The 19,938-nt window shown below is 38.9% G+C and overlaps 1 protein-coding gene across 1 annotated transcript in view; it reads left to right on the top strand.

Moving 5' to 3' along the window:
* Positions 1 to 19,938, top strand: part of TRHDE (thyrotropin releasing hormone degrading enzyme) — a 209,869-nt gene that overhangs the window by 153,171 nt on the left and 36,760 nt on the right. Inside the window, exons 11-12 of the mRNA XM_032105718.1 lie at positions 8,562 to 8,695; positions 8,794 to 8,849. Of these exons, the coding sequence (XP_031961609.1) occupies positions 8,562 to 8,695; positions 8,794 to 8,849 (190 nt within the window). The remainder of the gene's footprint in view (positions 1 to 8,561; positions 8,696 to 8,793; positions 8,850 to 19,938) is intronic.

Below are 19,938 nucleotides of genomic sequence, written 5' to 3'. Positions count from 1 at the left end.
ACTTATTTTCTTCCTCTTCAGTTCCTGCATGATCATAACAGTAATAGTTACTGTTCAGAGGACAGTGAATGCTAGATACCAGTGTTTTTTTTATCACCCAAGAAAGGAAGCCCACCACAGAAATTTCATGAAATATTTATCTATTTCCTTAGCACTTCGTGCCACATCATCTGACAATTTTGGACTGGAATTAAATAGAGTGAGGGAAGACATATGAGGAGTTAGAATTATTATAAAGAAGGGAAAATAAGGATGCATGCATCCCCCTGACATGTGGTCTGTAGAGGGAAAACTTACCCTTTCTTGTATAATTAGAAAGGTATAAGGATTTCCCTGCAATAGAAAATTAATGGGAGAGAGTCAAACCTGTGTGAGATGTTTTTTCTCTTTTGTAAGTTACTAAAATATTTTAGTCACGTAGAGCTTAGCAGCCAGAAGGACTGAAAATAAGTGGTGTATGGTCAGTAGAAATCTGAGTACCCTGGCTTTCTAGTGGTACAAGGTATGTGTTTCTTTACCCAGATTGTTTGCAGCCTATGAGAAAGTAACATGTTTTATGCTGCTCCCATGTTAGAATGATCTATAAATGTGCCTGCAATCAGAGCAATTTTCATATGTGGGGAACATACTCTCATCAAAGCATACTGATTCTGCCTCACTTTTCAGAAACTTACTGCATTGGCCATATTTTTTAATATTAACACTTCCAAAATACTTCAAGACCTGTTTGCACTTTCATAGTCTGCCTTAATGACCTAATCTACTTTTGTCCTTTAGGGCTTGATTGAACTCTCATTGAAGTTATTAGAAAGGTTCCCACTGGCTTCAGAGCAAGCTGATCATCCCATCTCATTAGGTTGCACATGCATGCCTCCTTCCCTTCACTCCCACCTTCAAAGTTCAGGATATTACTATTATCTACATAGATGCTTCCTTATTGCCTTTTACTTGCTGAGTGGTGTGGAGGAACAAGTCCATAAAACTGCTACCCACTCTTTTAAGATCTACCGCTTCTATTGGAATGCCTTCAAGAAATCAACAAATTAATGATGGCCAGTGTGAGCAATTATTTTGGGCTGGCTACTGTGTAGAAATTAAAGAGGAACCTTTCCGAGTCATCAGTCTCCTGTGTAGCAAATCAATGACACTGTGATCTATTGTCATTATCCTTGTTCTTCCTCATTACTTTCACTCACTCGTTCACTGGCTGTGCCTCATTGAAAATGAGACTGTAAACTTACGACTAGAGCAAGAATGTCCTCTTGCTTCTACTTATTGTGGTCTAGCTCAGATGAAGAATTCCTCAACATAAAAGCTTCAGTAAGAACATGCCTGAATGTATATTCAATATGTGATTGATTGTACATGCTGAGGCTGGTATATGTGATTTTGTGATATTCCTGGGAGTTTCTCTGCAGCTGGTATGTTTGTTTCATGGGGATGAGGGAGGAATTCTGAGACTCCAAAGGACAGTTTCCAGGTTTGATTCTTGTGGACTGGAAGAATCTTGAAGACTGTCTGTTGTACAGAGGACACAGTTTCAGTATTGTCCCAGTGGGTAGTCTGGGAAAAAGTCTGCAAGCTGGAAGTGAAATAAACTGCTCCAGAGGATATTTGGAAGATTGGAAGTGGTCACATTGTTCTTCAAGTGAGTGTAATTAAATGCAGATACTCAAATCAACTTTGGAGTAAATGCTGTTCATGAGGATGGTTTCTGTGTGCTTTTTAGGAAAGAGTAGGCAATTCCTTCTTGTTGACTAAAATGTTGAGCTGAAGGAGCTTCCAGTGTGACTGGAAGAGTGGATAGGAGCTAATGAACAGCTCTCTGTTGTTTGTTATTGTGATGTGTTGACCCTGGCGGGACACGAGGCACCCACCAAAGTCCCTCTATCACTCCCCTCTGAAACTGAACTGGGGTGGGGAGAGAGAATATAACAAAGTGTTCATGGGTCTCAGATAAGGTCTGTGTTAGAGATCCCTCACCAAATACCATCGCAGCAAAACAGACTCAAATTGGGCATATTATTTGGATTTACTACTAACAAAATCAGAGCAGGATAATGAGAATTAAAAACAGACCTTGAAACTCCTTCCCTCCCTCCCCACCTCTCCCTCTTTCCCAGCTCTGCCTCCTCTCCCCCAGTGGTGCAGGCAGGCAGGGAAGGGGGGTTATGGTCAGTTCGTCACACGTTGTTTTTCCCACTGCTCAGCAAGAGGAGTCTTTCCCCAGCCCCAATGTGGGGTCCCTCCCTCAAAGTCACAGCCTCCTCTCAGGCATCCACCTGCTCTGCTGCAGGTCTCTTCCAGGGACTGCAGGTGGATCTCTGTGTTCCCATGGATCTCCGTGGGCTGCAGGAGCACAGCTGCTTCACCATGGGCTGTACCACGGGCTGCAGAGGAATCCCAGCTCTGGTGCCTGGAGCACATCCTGCCCCTGCTTCTGCACTGACCTTGATGTCTTCAGGGTTGTTCCTCTCACGTGTTCTCACCCCACTCTTCTCTGGCCACAATTACATCTGAGCAGTAACATTTTTTTTCTTCTTCTTCTTAAATCTGTTATCACAGAGGCATTACTACGAATTCCAGTTGGCCCAGCCTTGGCCAGTGGCATGTCCATCTTGGATCCAGCTGGCATTGGCTCTGCTGGACACGGGAAGAGCTTCTGGCAGCTTCTCACAGAAGCCATTCCTATAGCCTCCCCTCCACTACCAAACCTGGCCATGCAAACCCAACATAGTCATGTATTACTGATCACACACCTCATTTCAGCTGCCAATAGGGAAAAGTGTTCAAGTTGATGACTACCACCTTGGCATATCACCTAATCTTCCAATAATATTAACCTTGTCTGTGGGTTATCTGAGAGAAATGAAACCAAAGCAGTTTTGAAAAAGCTACATATAGAAATACATAAAAAAAAAATTCCTTTTATTTGGTGGTATTTCAGATAAAAATATCCATTGGGAGTAAACCCTGCGCCTTGCCCTAGGTCACCAAGAATGGTTATTTGTTGATGTTAGAGTCTTTTCCTTCATGTACATCCAGAAAGACAAAAGAGAGAATTGTTGATTTTTGCATCCTCTTTGCTACTGTGTGACCTCATCAAGGTGTTGTAGGGTACCAGTTGGTATTTTCATGAACAAGGGATGTGAGGCTGCTCTCCAGCTTTGTGAGAGCCACATGACTTTAGGATGATTGAGTTGCTGCCCTGTCCTCATCCTTTCTGTCTCTGGTACATACCAGAGATAGTGAGCATGCAGATCACTGACTGTTCAATATGCTGAGCAGGATCAGTTTCGATAACTGCATGTGACCACAATTGCTGGCAACAGTGCTAGGTCTGTCCATTCTTCACAGCACCAAAGTGAAGGAATACACTGGAAATTACAGATATGCAGTATCTTTTTGAGTTGTAATTCATTGTCCATTGTAGCAAATCCTGTAGGGAGGACAGTGCCAGGCCTTGGGAACTTGTTCGACAAAGTACATAATATCCAGGATGTTTCAAATTTAATATAGCTCTTCCCACCTGTTTGTTGAAGGTATGTAGTCATATTTTGGAAAGCTTTTCATTTTGCGAGTGCTTCTGCCAGTCTCTCTTCTCCTTACCCAGTGAACCATAGCATTTATGTAACCATATTTCTACTCATCAGTTCGTATGCCATTCGTATGATGGTCCTTTTACTGGGTTCAGTTTGTCTGGTGTGTGAAATGGAGCTGTGTCATTTGCTCTCAGAGTGCTGCACAAATAGGTCACCACCACCTTTTCCCTGTTCACTCTCCACGGCCATGGATGAGGCTGTTCTGCTTCAAGTGAATGTAAGCCAGTCACAAAAGAAACATCTCATGCTGAACCTTCCTGTCCGTGCTGAGGTCAGAGACATCACGCTAAGGTGGCTGCAGTGCTCTTTGTGCCTCACTCTTGTAGGTGTGCTGAATGATAAATTTTGCTGGCGCTGTGGAAATCATTGGTATTACAAACTTCTGCTCTGTCACAGTTCCAGGACTTGTTTGTGTTTCTCCTAGATAAGTTGCCTCTTTTGTGGTTGCTGTAATGATCTGTGATCATGCGTCCACACAGTTTTGGGATCAGCCCAAAATCAGTAGTGGATGGAGAGTCAAGAACCAGCTTTGAACCCATTCCATCCCCATGACTGCTTAGCAGGGCTTGTGGGAAGGTGTTGGCTATTGCTGATGAAGGTGTACTAGATGTGGAAGCACAGGCTCACCTGTGCATGTTTCTGCAAATCCAGAACTGGCCTTAACCTCAAGTGAGGAGGTTTAGCTAGCATCCATTTCCAATAGGTGAGCAGGGCTTTGGAAAATTCCTTGGGAATCACTGTTCTGGTACTCAGTCTCCAAGTAGGAAACATCTCCATGCAACTCAGCAAGTGCGGCTGAGCTGGCTGGCACAGCTTTAGTCTGCCTCCCTGCCCTTTCCATCCCCACCTCCTGTTCATTACCTGATTTATGTTCCAGGGAAATACTCCTTTGATGGACCTCCCTACCTCAGTTAAAGTGACTGCTGTTCAGATTGCTTCTAATATCTCCTCAGGATTGTGATGAGATGGGGGAAAGAAAGTTGAACAGGGCAATTGCCTTCCAACAGCAAGTCCCAATTTACTTTGCCACCTCCTACTAGATAGTCTCTACTTTAAGCCACTCAAAAGTCAGATTCTGCTCCATGAAGTGTTTTGTAGAAGACAGATGCTTCTGAGCTGGGATTTGCTGGCCACCTGCTGGGGAACAGAGCATTAGTTGCAGCTTTAGAAAAATACCCTTTATTTACTTTTCTGAGACTCAGCTGCTGAACTTTACCTATGTTGCTTCCAGACTCCACTCTTTTATCTTTCAAAAGCAGGAAGAAGGGAAGCACTGTGAAGAAAGATCAATATACAGGTCCTGCTTTGAGCTTCAGCCAGCCATCGTGAGGGCCAGGTACACAGGACTTGGAATCCTATGTGATTTTGACAGAGTGAGTCAGAATCATTCCCCTTATTCTAACAGCCGAGAGAAGATCCTAGCAGAAGACTGCTGCTTACATTGTGTATCACCTTAGACATTAGCAGTTCCATCATATAGGAATGTTAATGGATGGAAAGGTAGTCTGAGGAAGAGTTATGTGAGATAGAACATGATCATATTTCCTGATGTGCTCCATTTATTTTGTTGATCTCTATACTAAAATATTTTCTTTCAGTATGGAGCTATGGCAACATAGCAAGTGAGATAGAACTTTCTCTTCTCACTTTTTGCCTTCTTCCTGTATGAAAAGTTCTTGCAAGAAGATTTGCAGAATTTAGTTAAAGCCGGTATAGATTATTGTGAAATTCCTCATGGAACACATTTTTGTCAGAAAAATTTCACTTGCTGTTGTTGTCAGGTAATTGGGCTACACTTCTGCAGTTATTTTTGCAGCAAAATGGAGTCAATTCCCCCGGCAGGGGGAAAAAGAAAATAATAAACCAATTTCTTAGTATGCTAGGAGTTGTATAAAGTGAAGAGTTAAAATAACAACTGTGAGTCTGAACACTTGAAATGGTACTGGAACTCTATTTGGTCCATGCTTTTGAGAGTACTCTCTTGCAGAAGGGTGCCCTGCTCCCAGACCTGCCTCACATGCTGGTTTTGATGGAATTGAACTTGCTTGAGAGATGGGAGAGCTCAGAACTTCAAGCCACATGCACCAGCTGGAGAGCTATCTCACACTTTGAGAGCAGACAAACTGGGAATGAGACCCTAACTGATTTTTTTTACTTCAAAACAAATGTCATAAAGTTTAACAATTTCATCCTAAATGTTTCCTATATGTATGCAGCAAAACTAGGAGTTTTAGAGCAGTGTTATTTTCTGAGGCCCCCCGACAATACATGACCATGGAAAAACACTTTCTGATGGAAGAAGATTAAATAAACCTCCCTTTAATGTCAAATACAATGGGATATATATTTTAGAATGACTTTTAAGAGGTGAACTAAAACCTTCAAAGATAGATTTCATTCCAAATGAAATCTTTGTTGTTGTTTAGAAAGTCATGAATGGTTTAATGTAGGGTTTAACACTGAGTTATTACCTTTTCCCTAGCTATAATACTTTTAATAGGAAACTAATAAATGTGTTTGTGGTAAGTGGAAACATTACCCAGATGTATAGAAATTTTTAGTGCCTGTAATTACCAAAAGAAAGAATTTCTTTTATAGGAAAGCATGAGAACTGACAGACACAAATATCAAATTCTACAAAATTATATAGAGCTATATGAAGCATATGTATCAGGCAGTCCCTTAAAATAGCCACCTCTTTATATGAGCTGGGAAGGTGTGAAAGATTCCTGTCCTGTATTTCAGGAGGACGTCAATACACAAGTGGTCTTATCGAAATATGATAGCAAGGGGTTATGGTTGTATTTAAACTGACCGAAACAGCAATAATGCCATCGTGCTTGGAAAAGATACTCTCTTCTTTATAGGGATATGTACTGGGGGTGTTGAGCAGCTGTTATATGTGAAATAGCTTATTCTGAACTTGTCATATTTGACTGACAAGTATAATTCAATACGCTATTGAAGCATAAGTAATTTTCTCACTTTGGAGGTGAAAATTTAATATAAGTGCTTTAAGAAGAAAAAGTGTATGTATTTTTTAATTACATATGATTTTGCAAATTTCCATTTAATGTATTTATTTACCCAGATATTGCTTAATGTGTGCTGATAGCCTATTAGGTATGCTTTTAGGTAGTATTGTAGAGGTGCAAGGATTAACCAGTTACAAGTAGCTGCTTTCAGGACTGGTGGCATTTGAAGGTTAGTTTGCTACCAAAGAGCATGGGCAGAAAGCTGTACTCCATTAAGGTGGTATAAGGTTACAAAGGAACAGGATTCAAGTCTTCTCTAAGTAGGGTGGAGCAATGGGCTGGTTCTGACTCGGACCCGATGAAAAAAGGATTTAAACAGGGGGCAAGTCTAAGAGAGTTTACTTAGGACTGATCTGTACAGCCCCTTGTGGAGGAAAGGACACACAAGTGTTACAGCCTTGTTCCAAATCAGATTGTGTGGCAAAAGCAGCTTAGGTGCTTTGACAGTCTGAATGCCTGGGAAATTCAGAGTTGTAGGACTTAATTCAGATTTTCTCAGTCCTATTTCTGCAGGATATGTTGGATCGTAAAGAATTGAATTGAACATGCAACAACTGAGTTATTCTCGGCTTAATATTTCTAATAAGTGTGTTTTTCAGAGATTTTATTGGTTTCAGAACTACCTAGGAGAAAAGAGGACTTTCTATTTTAGTACTGCAGTTTTTTTATCCAAATTCGTGTGCAAAATGCAGGTCCATGAATTTAAACATGTAATTATGTGTTTTTAAGATTGGGGTCTTGCTGATCTTTGTACTTACTGCACCTTAAAATAGTAGTTATTTGTGGGTTTGCTGTTAATCAAGGAAGAAGCACAACTTTTATCTGTAGCCCTAGTTAACTATTATTTCCTCAGAAATTACTTTTTTATGAGAAAGACTGAACTAAATCAATTTCTTTAGTCAGCCTATGTACTAGGTAGTATGTGTGAATTGCAAAGACCATATTGCTAACTTTTTTCCTATTTATTACCTCCAGGGAATTAAAGCACACCAAACAATTCCCTAATGGAATTACATTATAACAAATTTTATGTATTTCTTTTTTATTTTTAAAATTGAATGAGAAGACTATTCCTTCAACAGTGTAAAAACTAATTTTATTAGTTGAAAAAAGTGTTTCTGAATTTTTAGTGAGTTCTCGAGAGTTCATGGTTAGTTTTGTCAAAATAACGTACTAGATTGAAGACTTCTTCCAGAGATGTTGAAGCCTGAGGCTTTGTGCCATGGTAAAAAAGAAGTGTGTATTGTGAGTTCAGGGCTTTTGTGTTGTTGAAATTTTGAAATCCCTATTCCTGCAAATAGTTGTGGAGTGCCTGACTGTACAAATGCGGTAATAAATTTAGACTTTCAGCCCTAGAGTGATTACTTAAAATGAGGGGAAAGATGAACAGGTTAGGTGATAGAAGGTTAATTGGTCTAGCTCTAAAGAGGAGGCTCTCAGTGGTTAGTAGCTAGAAGCTGTACAACTCGAAGTACTTTAATTTAAAATCCAGTGTAAAAGCTTAATCAAATGCATGCAGAAACACTTAAGAATCTATTTTTTTAATCACAGGTTTACTCTTCTCTCTGTAGCACATCCATTGAATTGTTTGAGTTACAATTGTAGAAAGCTATTTAAGCATGGCCAGAATAAGGGTACCAGACTTAAAGTGGGTACCTGTCATAAAAATGATATTTCCCAGGAAAGAAAAAGCACACTTGAAATTCTGTGTGGGTAAAAGGTCCCCATGTGAATGTCAGCTGGCATCTCTCTACATCAGAACAGATAAAGGAAATTATTAATCCAACACAATATTTTTGTTAGTCTTTGAATTAATTTTACTGCCTTCACGTATATTTAAAGAAGGTGAAAGTGTAACAGATGCATTTTTAGAATGTTTAAGGTTAAAACCAAGACCCCTTCCCTTCTTCTTCTTTGTTTCCAGAACACCACAGAATTCCTGCTTTGGAAGAGGCAAGTTGGTTGCTGGGGAACATCAACCAGACTGGATACTTTAGAGTTAATTATGATATTAGGAATTGGAGGCTGCTAATTAATCAGCTAACAAGGAATCATGAGGTAAGCTCCTCTTCTGATCCCTAAAATCTGCTTTCCTAGATGAACCTTCACTGTTTCATCACCCTAAATGGTTCAATTTTTGTGCTTGCCCCTCACAGGTTCTCTCTGTCAGTAATCGAGCAGGCTTGATTGATGATGCATTCAATCTAGCCAGGTATGTTTTCCTGAAGATCATCTATCCTCATACACATTGCTGCAATAACTCATGCAACCATTAACTCAGCAGTTGCGTGTGTTTCAAAGTTAAGTATGTTTTAAACACACTTTAGTTCCCCTCCCGCTTTTTTTTTTCGTATAGCACATGAACACGGTCTGTAGCACATTCACTGCTCTTGATCAATATTTGCTGTAGGGTATTTCCGAGTCTGAAGAGATCTGATCAATTTTGCAGCAAGTTCCATTTAATGCTTTGCAGATAAATAATCTCTTTTCTCTTTCTCTAATGAATGAGGGTTTTTCTTCTGTTTCTCCCAGTTGTCCCACCTCTCCTTTCTTTTACCACTAATCCTTATGCTGTATTTAATTTGAGATGGAAGGCACCTTCAAGCTTCAGTAATTATTTTGCCCTAACTTGTACTGTTATATCATTTTTCCAGTATCTTTCTTTTCTTGTAATCTGCTAGAACAGACTCTTTTTTCCCCCTCTGTGGTGCTTTTCAAACAGAATGGAAAACAGTCCCATTGAGCATTTCTGGAATTTATGCAGCATTTTGTGTTTAATATGATGAGAGTTAATAATTAGCACATACAGTGCTGGTTAGGTACTGCCTTCTTTACAAATTGAGACAATGGAATTGTCCCCATTTTGAAATTCAGTATGTCGATAGTGAAAGTGTAAAACAAGAGGAAAATAGTGGAACATTTGTAACTTTTTGATTTTGAGGTACCTGGGGACATAGTATTAGTAAAGGGTTTTAACTGCATAATTACAGATTTAATTGAAAAATTGCAAATAATGTGATTTTACTTTCACTGTAATGTCAAAGGTAGCGTGAAAAGAATTCTTGATACTACTGTGTTTTCTGCTGTTGCTCACAAGGCTTGGTAGTACTGAGGTACATTTAACTACAGATGGTCACTTGAGGTGTTTGGGCTTCAGTCACAGTGTCACAGCTCAGTGATGTTCCAGCATCACTGCAATAAAACACAGTTGTGTGCCCTACCACTCTGTTCCTGCTGCTGACATAAAGTAGTGATTGGCACTTACTTAACAGTCCAGAGATGTAGTAGGGAAGGAGGTATCATAGGGAAAGGAGTATGCATTTGCTTTTGGCACTGCCCTTCATTCTTGCTTTGTGACATCTTCCCATTGATAACAGTAAAGAGCTAGAAATAGGTCATTACATCAGATTTCAGTAGACCATGATTTGTCTACTCTCTGTCTAGGAGAATATTGCAGATTATTCTGAAATATTTAGACTATTAGAAGAACTACCAAATTTTGAGTAAAATGTCATAATCTGTTCCGATTGTGTTTGATTTTGACACTTCAGAAGTAGTGTGCAGTTATACAGAGTCAGGGTGGCATCTTCTTTTTCCATGCACTGAATGCAGTCAGATGTGGCTAGACTTCCCTGAAAGTCTAGATCCTTTAAAAAGCTGTTTCTTAAGCCAATTTTTGTAGGTGAGTCGGTGTTGAGTCGGTGCTCTAGGATGTCTTGTTCATGAAGAATTAAAGTGAGGTCTTGATTGAAGACCCAACCTATGTTGTCTGGCCAAGTCTCATCTATCTAAAAACCACTCAAAAGATTAGATGAGTAATGCATTCCCCACTAATTTTCCAAAGTACTTTCATGAGGATACTGGATCCTGCACCTTTTCAGAGGTAACTGCACTAGAGCATTGTGAAGTCTTTCAAAAGATTTTACATTATAAAAACTTGACTTTGTTTTGTTAATGATCATCTGGCTGTTTTTAACAGTAATTCAGTCCTCAGTTTTGGTCCCTAGTTGCAATGATGTGTTATCTTCTTGTCTACGACTGTAAACATGCATGTTTTGAGAGAGAGGAGAACTGTGGATACTTTAATTCTAATCCCTAGCTATTATTTTCAGTGATAAAATAATGCAAAAATTAAAACATAATTTTTTACATTCATGCTGATCCTTTCAAAAACTATTTCTTATGTAAACAGTTCTTTTTACTGTACTGAAGAGCCTGTATTTCTTCAAAATACCCTGTCGTTCTTAGAAACTGCTGAAGTACTTCCTAGTGTGCTGTTGAACTTGATACAGAAAATACCAAAAAGATTTGACTCAATTTTCCACTGTTACAATATTGTATGTCCTAATATGATTATTTCTATGTCGTTATACTGCTAATTGATTTTGTTTGTGGAATGAGTGCAGTTCTTCTCTTTAGTAAAATTTAATATTTAGATCTGGAGAAAAATGAAAAAAAGTGCTCATATAAATTATTTTGGAACACCACATTTTATTTTGTAAAGGTGTGTTTGGTTCCATTTCTCTGAAATGTTTATTATCCTTTTACTGTCCAGCATAGTGATTGCTTGAAAATAAACAACATAAATGAATTGATACTACAAAGGAATATTTTAAGCTCTATAGCTTTAATTTCATACGTTTTTGTCCATTTTATATGGAAATACATTCCTTCGTCTTCCTTCTTGCTGTATTTTGGTTTGTATAACATTCATCAAGGAGAGTTGAGTGGAATAATAACAATAGAAAGTTACAACTTATTTGTTTTTCAGATTTTAAAGCTGTAGTGCATGCACATACCCTTAAGATCTGAAAAGCAGTAGCCTTGGCTACAGAACATAGTTTATGGAAATTCATGTCCCACATTCTTGAGCAAGAATAGCACCTTGAAATTCCCTCTTCCCTTCTTCTTGAAGATTCTTTATCTTTTGTTTGTATGAAGTTTCAGTAGAATCTAAAAATGTGTGGATTCTAGTAAATTGTACTAGTTAACATTGACTGAGAAAGCCCAGAAGCCACGAGAAGACAAACAGAACTGTGGTTCTCTTCTAACCTTAAACAGATCAGAGGACAGTTCAGAGAGCTCCAATAAGCAGTGTCACAATAAATAACAAAGGTCGCACTGTTTCATAAGAATGTGAATAATGTTGTCAAATTCTCACGTCTTTCTCTTTCCTTATGATAAGGGGTTGGTTAGTGAGTATATGAGGTGGGATGCCTCCCAATTTACTTTAGGCATCCCAAAGGTAGACCTGTAAATCTGACATTCTCACCTTGTAGTGCACTGACAGTTAATGGAGAGAAACATGCGCCTGACCTCTCAAAACCACTTAACCACATAGGATAAGATCAATTACTCAATGTTAAGAGTGTTGTGTCACCCCTGGTTCTTCCTTGATGGGCTCTAAATCTTCATAAAAGATTTCCCTCATTAAACTGGTTGACTTAATGTAGTATTATGTGAAAGAAATAGGTCTGGTCTATATTTAATGTTAACCAGTGTTGAATCAGATGTGACTGTGAATATCTCTTTTACTGTCATCTAAAATAGCTATTGCTGTTTCCAGTTCTGTAAGCACTGAATGAGCAAGCGTGAAGCGGTGTTGTTGATAATTGTTCTTTTGCTCCAAGGATGGATGAGTGTGTTGGAGTGCTGTCCATTTCCTTGCACAGATTAGGGGCAGACTGAACTGTAGTCTGTTCAGATGAAGCTTGCCCCTGTAGGCTTCACAAATATCGAGAGCTGTATCAGAAATGAGTAACAAGAAAAAAATGTACCTTCAAAATTTTCTGTGAACTAAGTGATTTCCATGCTGTAGATGGCCTTCGTAAGTGTTCCTCTCTATCAGAATTTCATACACCAGACCAAAACCAGGATCCTGGTGCAAATAGATATATGATGAGTTATGATGATTGTTTTCCTGCTGTTAAACAATTCTTTGTGACTTGTTTCTTTCCAAGCTGTGAGTTCTGCTGATTCTATAAAACCCAAGTCTGAGGGCAAGGGAAAAGGCAGTACCAACCTACTTTTCAATATATAAATCCAAATTATCTCCCTTGACACAAATTTGTCTTTAACAGCTGGTGCATTTGACTCCAAGGTTGATTCCAGAAATAAAATACTGAAGGAAGCTAATGCTGACTCCGTATCACTTTCTCACCAACTTGTAAAGAGGAATCAATTTAAAAAGTAAATCTCACTTAATCAAGTATAGCGTTTTGGATCTGGAGAATCATGTCTTTAGGATCCCCTATTTTATTGTTTCTTAAAAAAATTAATTCCTGGCTGTGGAGTCTTGACACTGAGGCAAAAACATTTTATCCATTCAGCCACCTGAGGCAACACCACCCCACATAATGATTAGCTGGTCTTATTTCTGGAAACTGAGAGATATTGTGTAACTAAGCCTATAGTTCATACACTTCCATATAAAATCCAGAATTATTGCTGCTAAATTGGAAAAATGTTTTCTTGAAATACATGGTGGAAATATATGCATAACTGTGGAGCCTGCCCAGCCCCTGCCCTGGGAGGAAGCCTGCTGAGATAGGAGGATATTACACAATCTCCCAGCAAGCCCCCCTTAGAAAGGCCAGAACTCTTCTGTTACAGTGAGAAAGGACACAGAACCATGATCCTCTGGGAGACCCTATGTAGATCCTTTGTAACCCATTGGCTTTTACCCTCTCACACCCACCTTTGTATCCCCATAAAAGAAGCCCGGCTAGCTCAGTCGGGAGAGCAAGCCTGTCACTGGCCACCTTTCGCAGGTGCAGGACAATAAAGTCACCTATGTGGGAATGCCACACGGGCCTCTCGTCTCTCTTTCCTGGTCTGGCCTGGAGATTGCCTCTCAGAGCAAGAGCTGAAATCACTAGCTGAAAATCACTAAAGAGCTGTTATCCTGCTGAAGCAGGCACCTCTCTGCAAAGGCACTCCAGTGGCTGAGGAAAAGCTGCATGGTCCCTGGAAGACGGTTCCTCGCAGGGCCATCTCTCTGGACCGGTCACGGCTTCCTGGGTCTGAGCTACAGACCCCATACCAGCTGCCACACATAACAAAACCGAACTATGGAGTTGAAATGATCTTTATTGCTGTTTTCCTTCACAGAGATTAAGATTTCATTTCTTGTAGCATTTGAAGTCTTCCAATATAAGTGGGCTAATTGGTTCCGTATTACGCTTGGGTGTGTTACTTCAAGTCCTGTTCAGTGTAATGTCAGGAGAAGTCAAGGCATTTGAGGGCCCATGTGAAATGCTGAGTCTGGATAGTAAGTGGGTGACAAAGACAGAAATTCTCAGCGCAATTAATGTACTTCAAAATGTTTCAAAATTTCAACAGCCACATTCAGGGTTGTTGACCTTGTTTTGTTGGGATATTCAGAAACAGTCATATAGGATCCATTTAAATGAGTGAACTGCTGTTTTACTCCAGCCTTCGCCTTTACTCCTGATTGCACTTTCTCATAGTTCAACACAGAGGAAAACGAGATGTGTTATGCAGCTCCCTTAATTAGTGCCTCTGAGTACCAGCTAAGGGAGTGAGTATTAGATCAATACTTTGTATCACGCTTGATTAATAGTGGTATAGATTTACTATTTTAATAAATGAGGCCTCATCTGAATTATTTCAGCAGATGCCATAGTAACTCCCATTCGCTGTCAGGCAAATTTTGGTGATGGTTCGCTAGCAATTGATTTAAGTGTAGTTTCCTTCAGAAGTTCTTGGGTTCCTTTTGACATAAATATTCTCTCAATGGGCTAAAGTAGCTGTGCCATTTTTAGAGAAAATAGAAAGTTACAATTATTTTAAGGTTGCCATCATTCATTCCATATGCTGCACGTCAGACCATACGTTTTGTGACATATCACAGCATTGATATCTGCTTTATGTGGAGATACATATTTCAGCTAACATTTGCATGTGTTTGTAACAAGAGGAATCAAAGCAATTCCTGCAACTAAGCACATGAAAAGTCAATTCTGCTTTTGTAGTATGTATCATTTGTGCATCTGATCCTGTAACATAGCTAAAGGCAGTAAGGCCAATTGTACAGCACATTCCAGGGAAGTGTTGGTGCTGTGGTAGCATCTTGAAAGATAGAAATACCTGCTGAGAGACAGGAAAAAAGTTGAAGACTCTTTAGCACGTACTAAAATCCAGCACTGTAATCTGACTGCAAAGCGTTTAGTGCAGAGGGAAGGTCTTTGTCTAGTCATATCCCAGCAAAATTTGCCTAAATTATTTCTGGTACTTCTGAATAATTATAGCAGTAATTGTTTTTTCGTGTAAACTACATTAACTCTATTCTTGGCCACACCCAGAATAAACTGTCAGGAAGACTTGACTCTGGTTTCAAGGGAGTGACAGTTATTTTTAGCTAATGCTTGTTAACTCATTGTCTTTTTACCACATAGTCTTAGTCTCTTAGATTTGAAGCTGGTCTCTGAAGTCAGCTTGTATCCTTGTTGCTGTGCAGGTGCCAGGGACTGCTGTGTAATGACAGAGCAAGGGAACAGTCTGTGAGATTTGTTTTGGGAACATTAATTGAACCAGGTCTGAATTATGCTTCAAAATAATACTTGAGTTTGAGATGAAACAAGAAGACTAGTGTCATGAGTGGAGCTTTCTGAAGGCTTTTTCGCTACTTCAAATACTGGAAACAGAGCTAAGAATTGAAAATAGGGCTTCAGGAATCTGTGTTGGTGGGGCAGGGGGAAGTCTTTGTACAACCTTGAAACCTGTGGCATTCTGTGAGGGCCCTATCCTCTCATAGCAAGCATACATCCATTCCCTGGGACTTCTACATAGCCCTTTTTCTTCCCCACAGCTGCCTGATCAATCCTAGTCTCTACCTCCCTCAACTGTCCTCTCAAAACAAGCAGTTTTTTTGACTCTTTACCCTTACGCCAGAACCCGATTACTTTCCTTTCTGTGGGTCCGACAGGACTAATATGGAGAGCAAAAGATCCTTCTGCTACATTGGTTAAGATAGCAAAAACAAGCCACTTGGAGAAGCTGGAGGTGCTGATCTAAACAACTTGACTTTCCCAGCATCAACAAAGGATATATGAATGAAGGCATAAACCAACTTTTCTAGTTATAAAAGACAATACTGATGCCTCACTAGTATAAAGAAAGAAGTCTGCTATCATACTCACTCCTTTGCCTGCTGTTTAAACCTGACTGCACTGCTGCTTCTCAGAAATGATCCTACTTTTTGTGTTTATCTGATTGCCGTTGACCAGGATTGTTGTCTAGAGGAGGTCTGGTCTTTGTCCATGTATGCTCTGTCTGCTTGAATGTTGTAATGGATCCTTTCTACCTGGCTAGAAGTGTGTTTTCCTCTACCCAGAAATCAAGCAATAAATGACAGGAAGGGCTGTGTTATGACTAAGGCACAGGGACTGAAGAAACCTGGGATGCTGTTTCTGCTGTAGCCTTCCTAGGTGATCTTGGTGAAATCACTTAAATGTTTGTGTCTTCTTTCTCTCTGCAAAATGGAGATAAGAGAATAGGTGAGGGTTTAAGAGAATTTTAGAGAATCTTTTTATTATAAATATGTTTATTGGGAATTGCCTTTAGAAAAGTAATGTCCAATTCTGTAGGTATTCTGGCAAACAAAATTGGAATTGCATGTGTGTTCTCAAGAACAGAATTCTATGCTATCCATATGAAATTTCTAGCTTTTAAGCACATATTTCACTTGGCTGACTGATATGGAAATTATAAACATTAGATCAGGACAAAAGAGAGTGCTGAAAAAGTATTGTGCATAATAATAAACTAACTCAATTTTGATTCTGCTCAAACATGCTCTCATAGATACCATCACCTGTTGACAACTTAATGAATAGAAGAGCTGTTTCATTCTACCCTTCCCAACAAAAATCACCAAGAAAGAAAATAAATAACACTTATAATAATTGAGTCATCTGGAATTGATGTCTATTAGCCCCTGAAATACATTCAAATTTCTTTACTTAATTTAACTCTGTGAATTACATACTTCTCAAAAATCATGGTTTCATGATGATGAAAAACATGACGTAACTTACTGCATAGCCTTAATTTTTAGCAGTAAGATTATTCCTTTTCATCTTGTACTATGCCTTTTTAATTAATTTTTCTTTCATATGGGGAAGAAGAGGAAAGGAGAGATTGTGAACTACAGTTTGAAGGAATTCTTTTGTTGCATTTTTACAAGCATAGAGGGGTTTAGATTTGAGGGTTTTTTCTGTTTTCAACAGAGGTGAGTAATTCAAATTAATATTAGGCTTTGCTTATGTGGCAACTCTAAAACTGTGCAAGATAATTTAAGCCACATAATACTGTGATAATTACATTGAATTTGAACTATTCTTTGTAGGATGCTTCAAATGCTCTTGTGTGGAGTTGAATGTCACTTGAAGAGTCCTTAAATATTTTGCATGTAAGAAAACATACTGAGAAGCAGGCTTCACTGAAAACTGTCTTACTCTCTGAATCTTTTAATGTTGGAGAGATTGAATGCTAATTAAATTTATTTCATAAAATGAGCTTGTAAGCCAAAAGTTGCCGTTGCATTCATCAAAGAGCAGATGTGCATTCCTGTCTTGTTTACGTGGAAATCCATAGCTGGTACAGATCATAATGCCTCCATCAGGTCACTTCGGTGTCTTAGAAAAATCAAGTTCTTACATGGTCCTTATATAAAGTCAACCCTGGGAGGGAAGGGTGAGGTAGATTATTCTTTGATACTGGAGATCACAGGGCCTTTTTTAAAGATTGCCCATTAGTTTTCTATGAGAAAACATTCTTTCTCCAGGTTCTGTGGTTGAACATGGATGCCAGTCATCCTAAGTTTTTAATCATTGACTTCTAGCCTTGCAGGAGTGGAAGGGGAAATCTCTGACTACCAGTTAATTTCCCTGTTGTATGGCTCACCTTGCCCAAAGTTTTTTGACATGTCAGGGTTCAACATATATGTTTTTACTCAGCCATCAAGGAATTGTTGTTAAAGCATTGTGGGAAAGAATATCCTGAATACATTGGTAGAGACACCAGTCCTTGAGAGGTCCTGAAAAAATGAAAAAGGCAGATACAGTTAAATATAGTTAAACTGGTGCCAAGTTTCTCTGTGAGTTATTCTAATCCACACACTTTACTGTTAAGGTAAAAGAATGAATCAATTATTAAGAATCCCAACTTGTTTTAAACTGTCTCTTTAGGAGTTAATGAGTATAGTCTAATTATTCATATATTGCACAGAAACAGAAACAGAAATGATGTTAATTTGAATTGCACATCTGCGTTCTGAAGAGCTGTGTTTCACCCCTTCAAAATTACCCAGACAAAAAGCTAGTCATGTTTTACACATTTCTAAGAAACAGACAAGGCGGGGTGAATTTTAAACCAGCAGCAAGTAAATCACCTCATTTCCATTGTTTCAGCAATGCAGACCAGTTTGCTGCCAGCTTGGATTTTCTAATTTTGATTTAAACACATGACTTATAATGTCTTTGTTGGGTGGTGGGACTAAAGGATTTATGGTGCCCTTGTATGTGGGACTCTCATCACTGTACAGCAACCCTGTCGTTTTTGTGACAGAGTCTGTTTGACTGGTGCTGGATTTATGATAGAAATAATTCAGAACAGAGTAATAATTTTCCCTTGGCAATTACACTACCATTTGGTACTTTGTCCCTAAGGGGAAAATGAATGTGCTGGGATCTGTCCATAAGTTCAGTGGCTCAGTGTAAAGAACAAATCAAGGTCAGAATGCAGTTGAATACGCACTGATGTTTCATAATATAATCTAGATTCTGCTTTTATCTGACTCATTAAAAGCTCATGTAATTTAAAGATTATTTTTCATTGCCATGAGATTTGTATTGGGAATTCTTTGTGAGAGAGATTTCATTACCATGTTCGGTACTTTCTTTTTCTGTTCATTGCCTCTTTTCTCTGTTGCAGTGGCCACCATAGCAACTTCTTCAGGGTAAGCAGAATAGTACCTTGCTAAGTATTGGTGCTTATATGATATGATATGATATGATATCATAAACCACTTAATACTTATATATAATTCTGGAAAATCTTTTTCCACCTCTGTCTTTGTCATAAAAATGATAGATCACATTTTCAGTACAGTTCATCAGCAGCCTTCTTTGGCATGAAAAACCTGCTGAACAGGATGTTTGTCTAGAGGTAATTTGTCTAATAACTAAAGCAGATCTTCTTGCCAGTCAATGTTCCTGATCTGTTCTCCCCTTCAGTTTGGCAGGCAACTGTGAAATCAGGAATGTAGATAATAAGACAAACCTCGTGTGGTTCTGTGTTTCTAGCACATGCTTGTGTGTAGTGGTGGCTACAGAATGATTGACATGCTAGTAAACTGATGGGTGAGGACAGTTACATAAAAATTGATAAAGCAATGAAGCGTCTCAAATGTGATCTTTTTGGTTAAATTTTGCTTTTGTATTCATGTGTTTCAAATGACTTGGTATGGGGAAAGTTGGCTTAGAAAGGGCTTGTAAAGGCTGTTTTAAGTCTAGGCTGCTTTCTATATGACCCACGATGTCAAATCAAAATGCTCCAATCTGAAACACTATAAAGAGGGATGTCTGCTTTTTGTAGTTTATACTGAAGATATGTAAACAATAGATCATTTTATAACATGAAATGGATCTGTTGGTACTCTTCTGTGAAGAGTTACAGGGCAAAGGACCAGAGCTATGATATTCTTATTCATGCCTCTTGGCAGAGGAGTACTGAAATAGTAGTGTTCTTAGGATTATCCATTGGTAGAGGCCTACATAAGCAAGAAAAGTTTCTGTCAGGAATGGCACTGGTATGAATGTGCTTTGGGTAGGGAGCGACTAAATGAGTTCTTAAGGCTCTTTCAATTTTAATTTTAACTATAGATGAAAAATGTTTACAAAACTTTTTAACCTTGCCCTTGATAAATGTTTTACCTGAACATCAGTATGCTTTCAGCCACTGTTTACGTATCAACACTGTTTAACTATTTTATCTGTTAAGATACTTGCCAAAACTATCCCAGGTTCCTCTGCAGAATTTTTTTAGGTGCAGATACATGCTTGCTAAGATTCTCAGGTGACTCCTGGAGACATCCCTAGAGAAAACTGCGCCTGTTTCAGACTAGACACAAGGTTGGACATCACAGTATTTCTGTGGTGTTTATGCTTGTTACCTGGTTTCAGTATAGCTCATAATCAGTTATTCCCCTAGTGACAGACAATATTTCAATTTTCCTCCAAGATGGCTAGGCTAGAAAAGAACCTTGTCTCTTAGCCCTG

Source organism: Corvus moneduloides, chromosome 4 (assembly GCF_009650955.1).
Source record: "Corvus moneduloides isolate bCorMon1 chromosome 4, bCorMon1.pri, whole genome shotgun sequence".
Classification (NCBI taxonomy): Eukaryota; Metazoa; Chordata; class Aves; order Passeriformes; family Corvidae; genus Corvus; species Corvus moneduloides.
The sequence above is the reverse complement of the archived record's forward strand: the minus strand, read 5'-3'. Positions and strand labels throughout refer to the sequence as shown.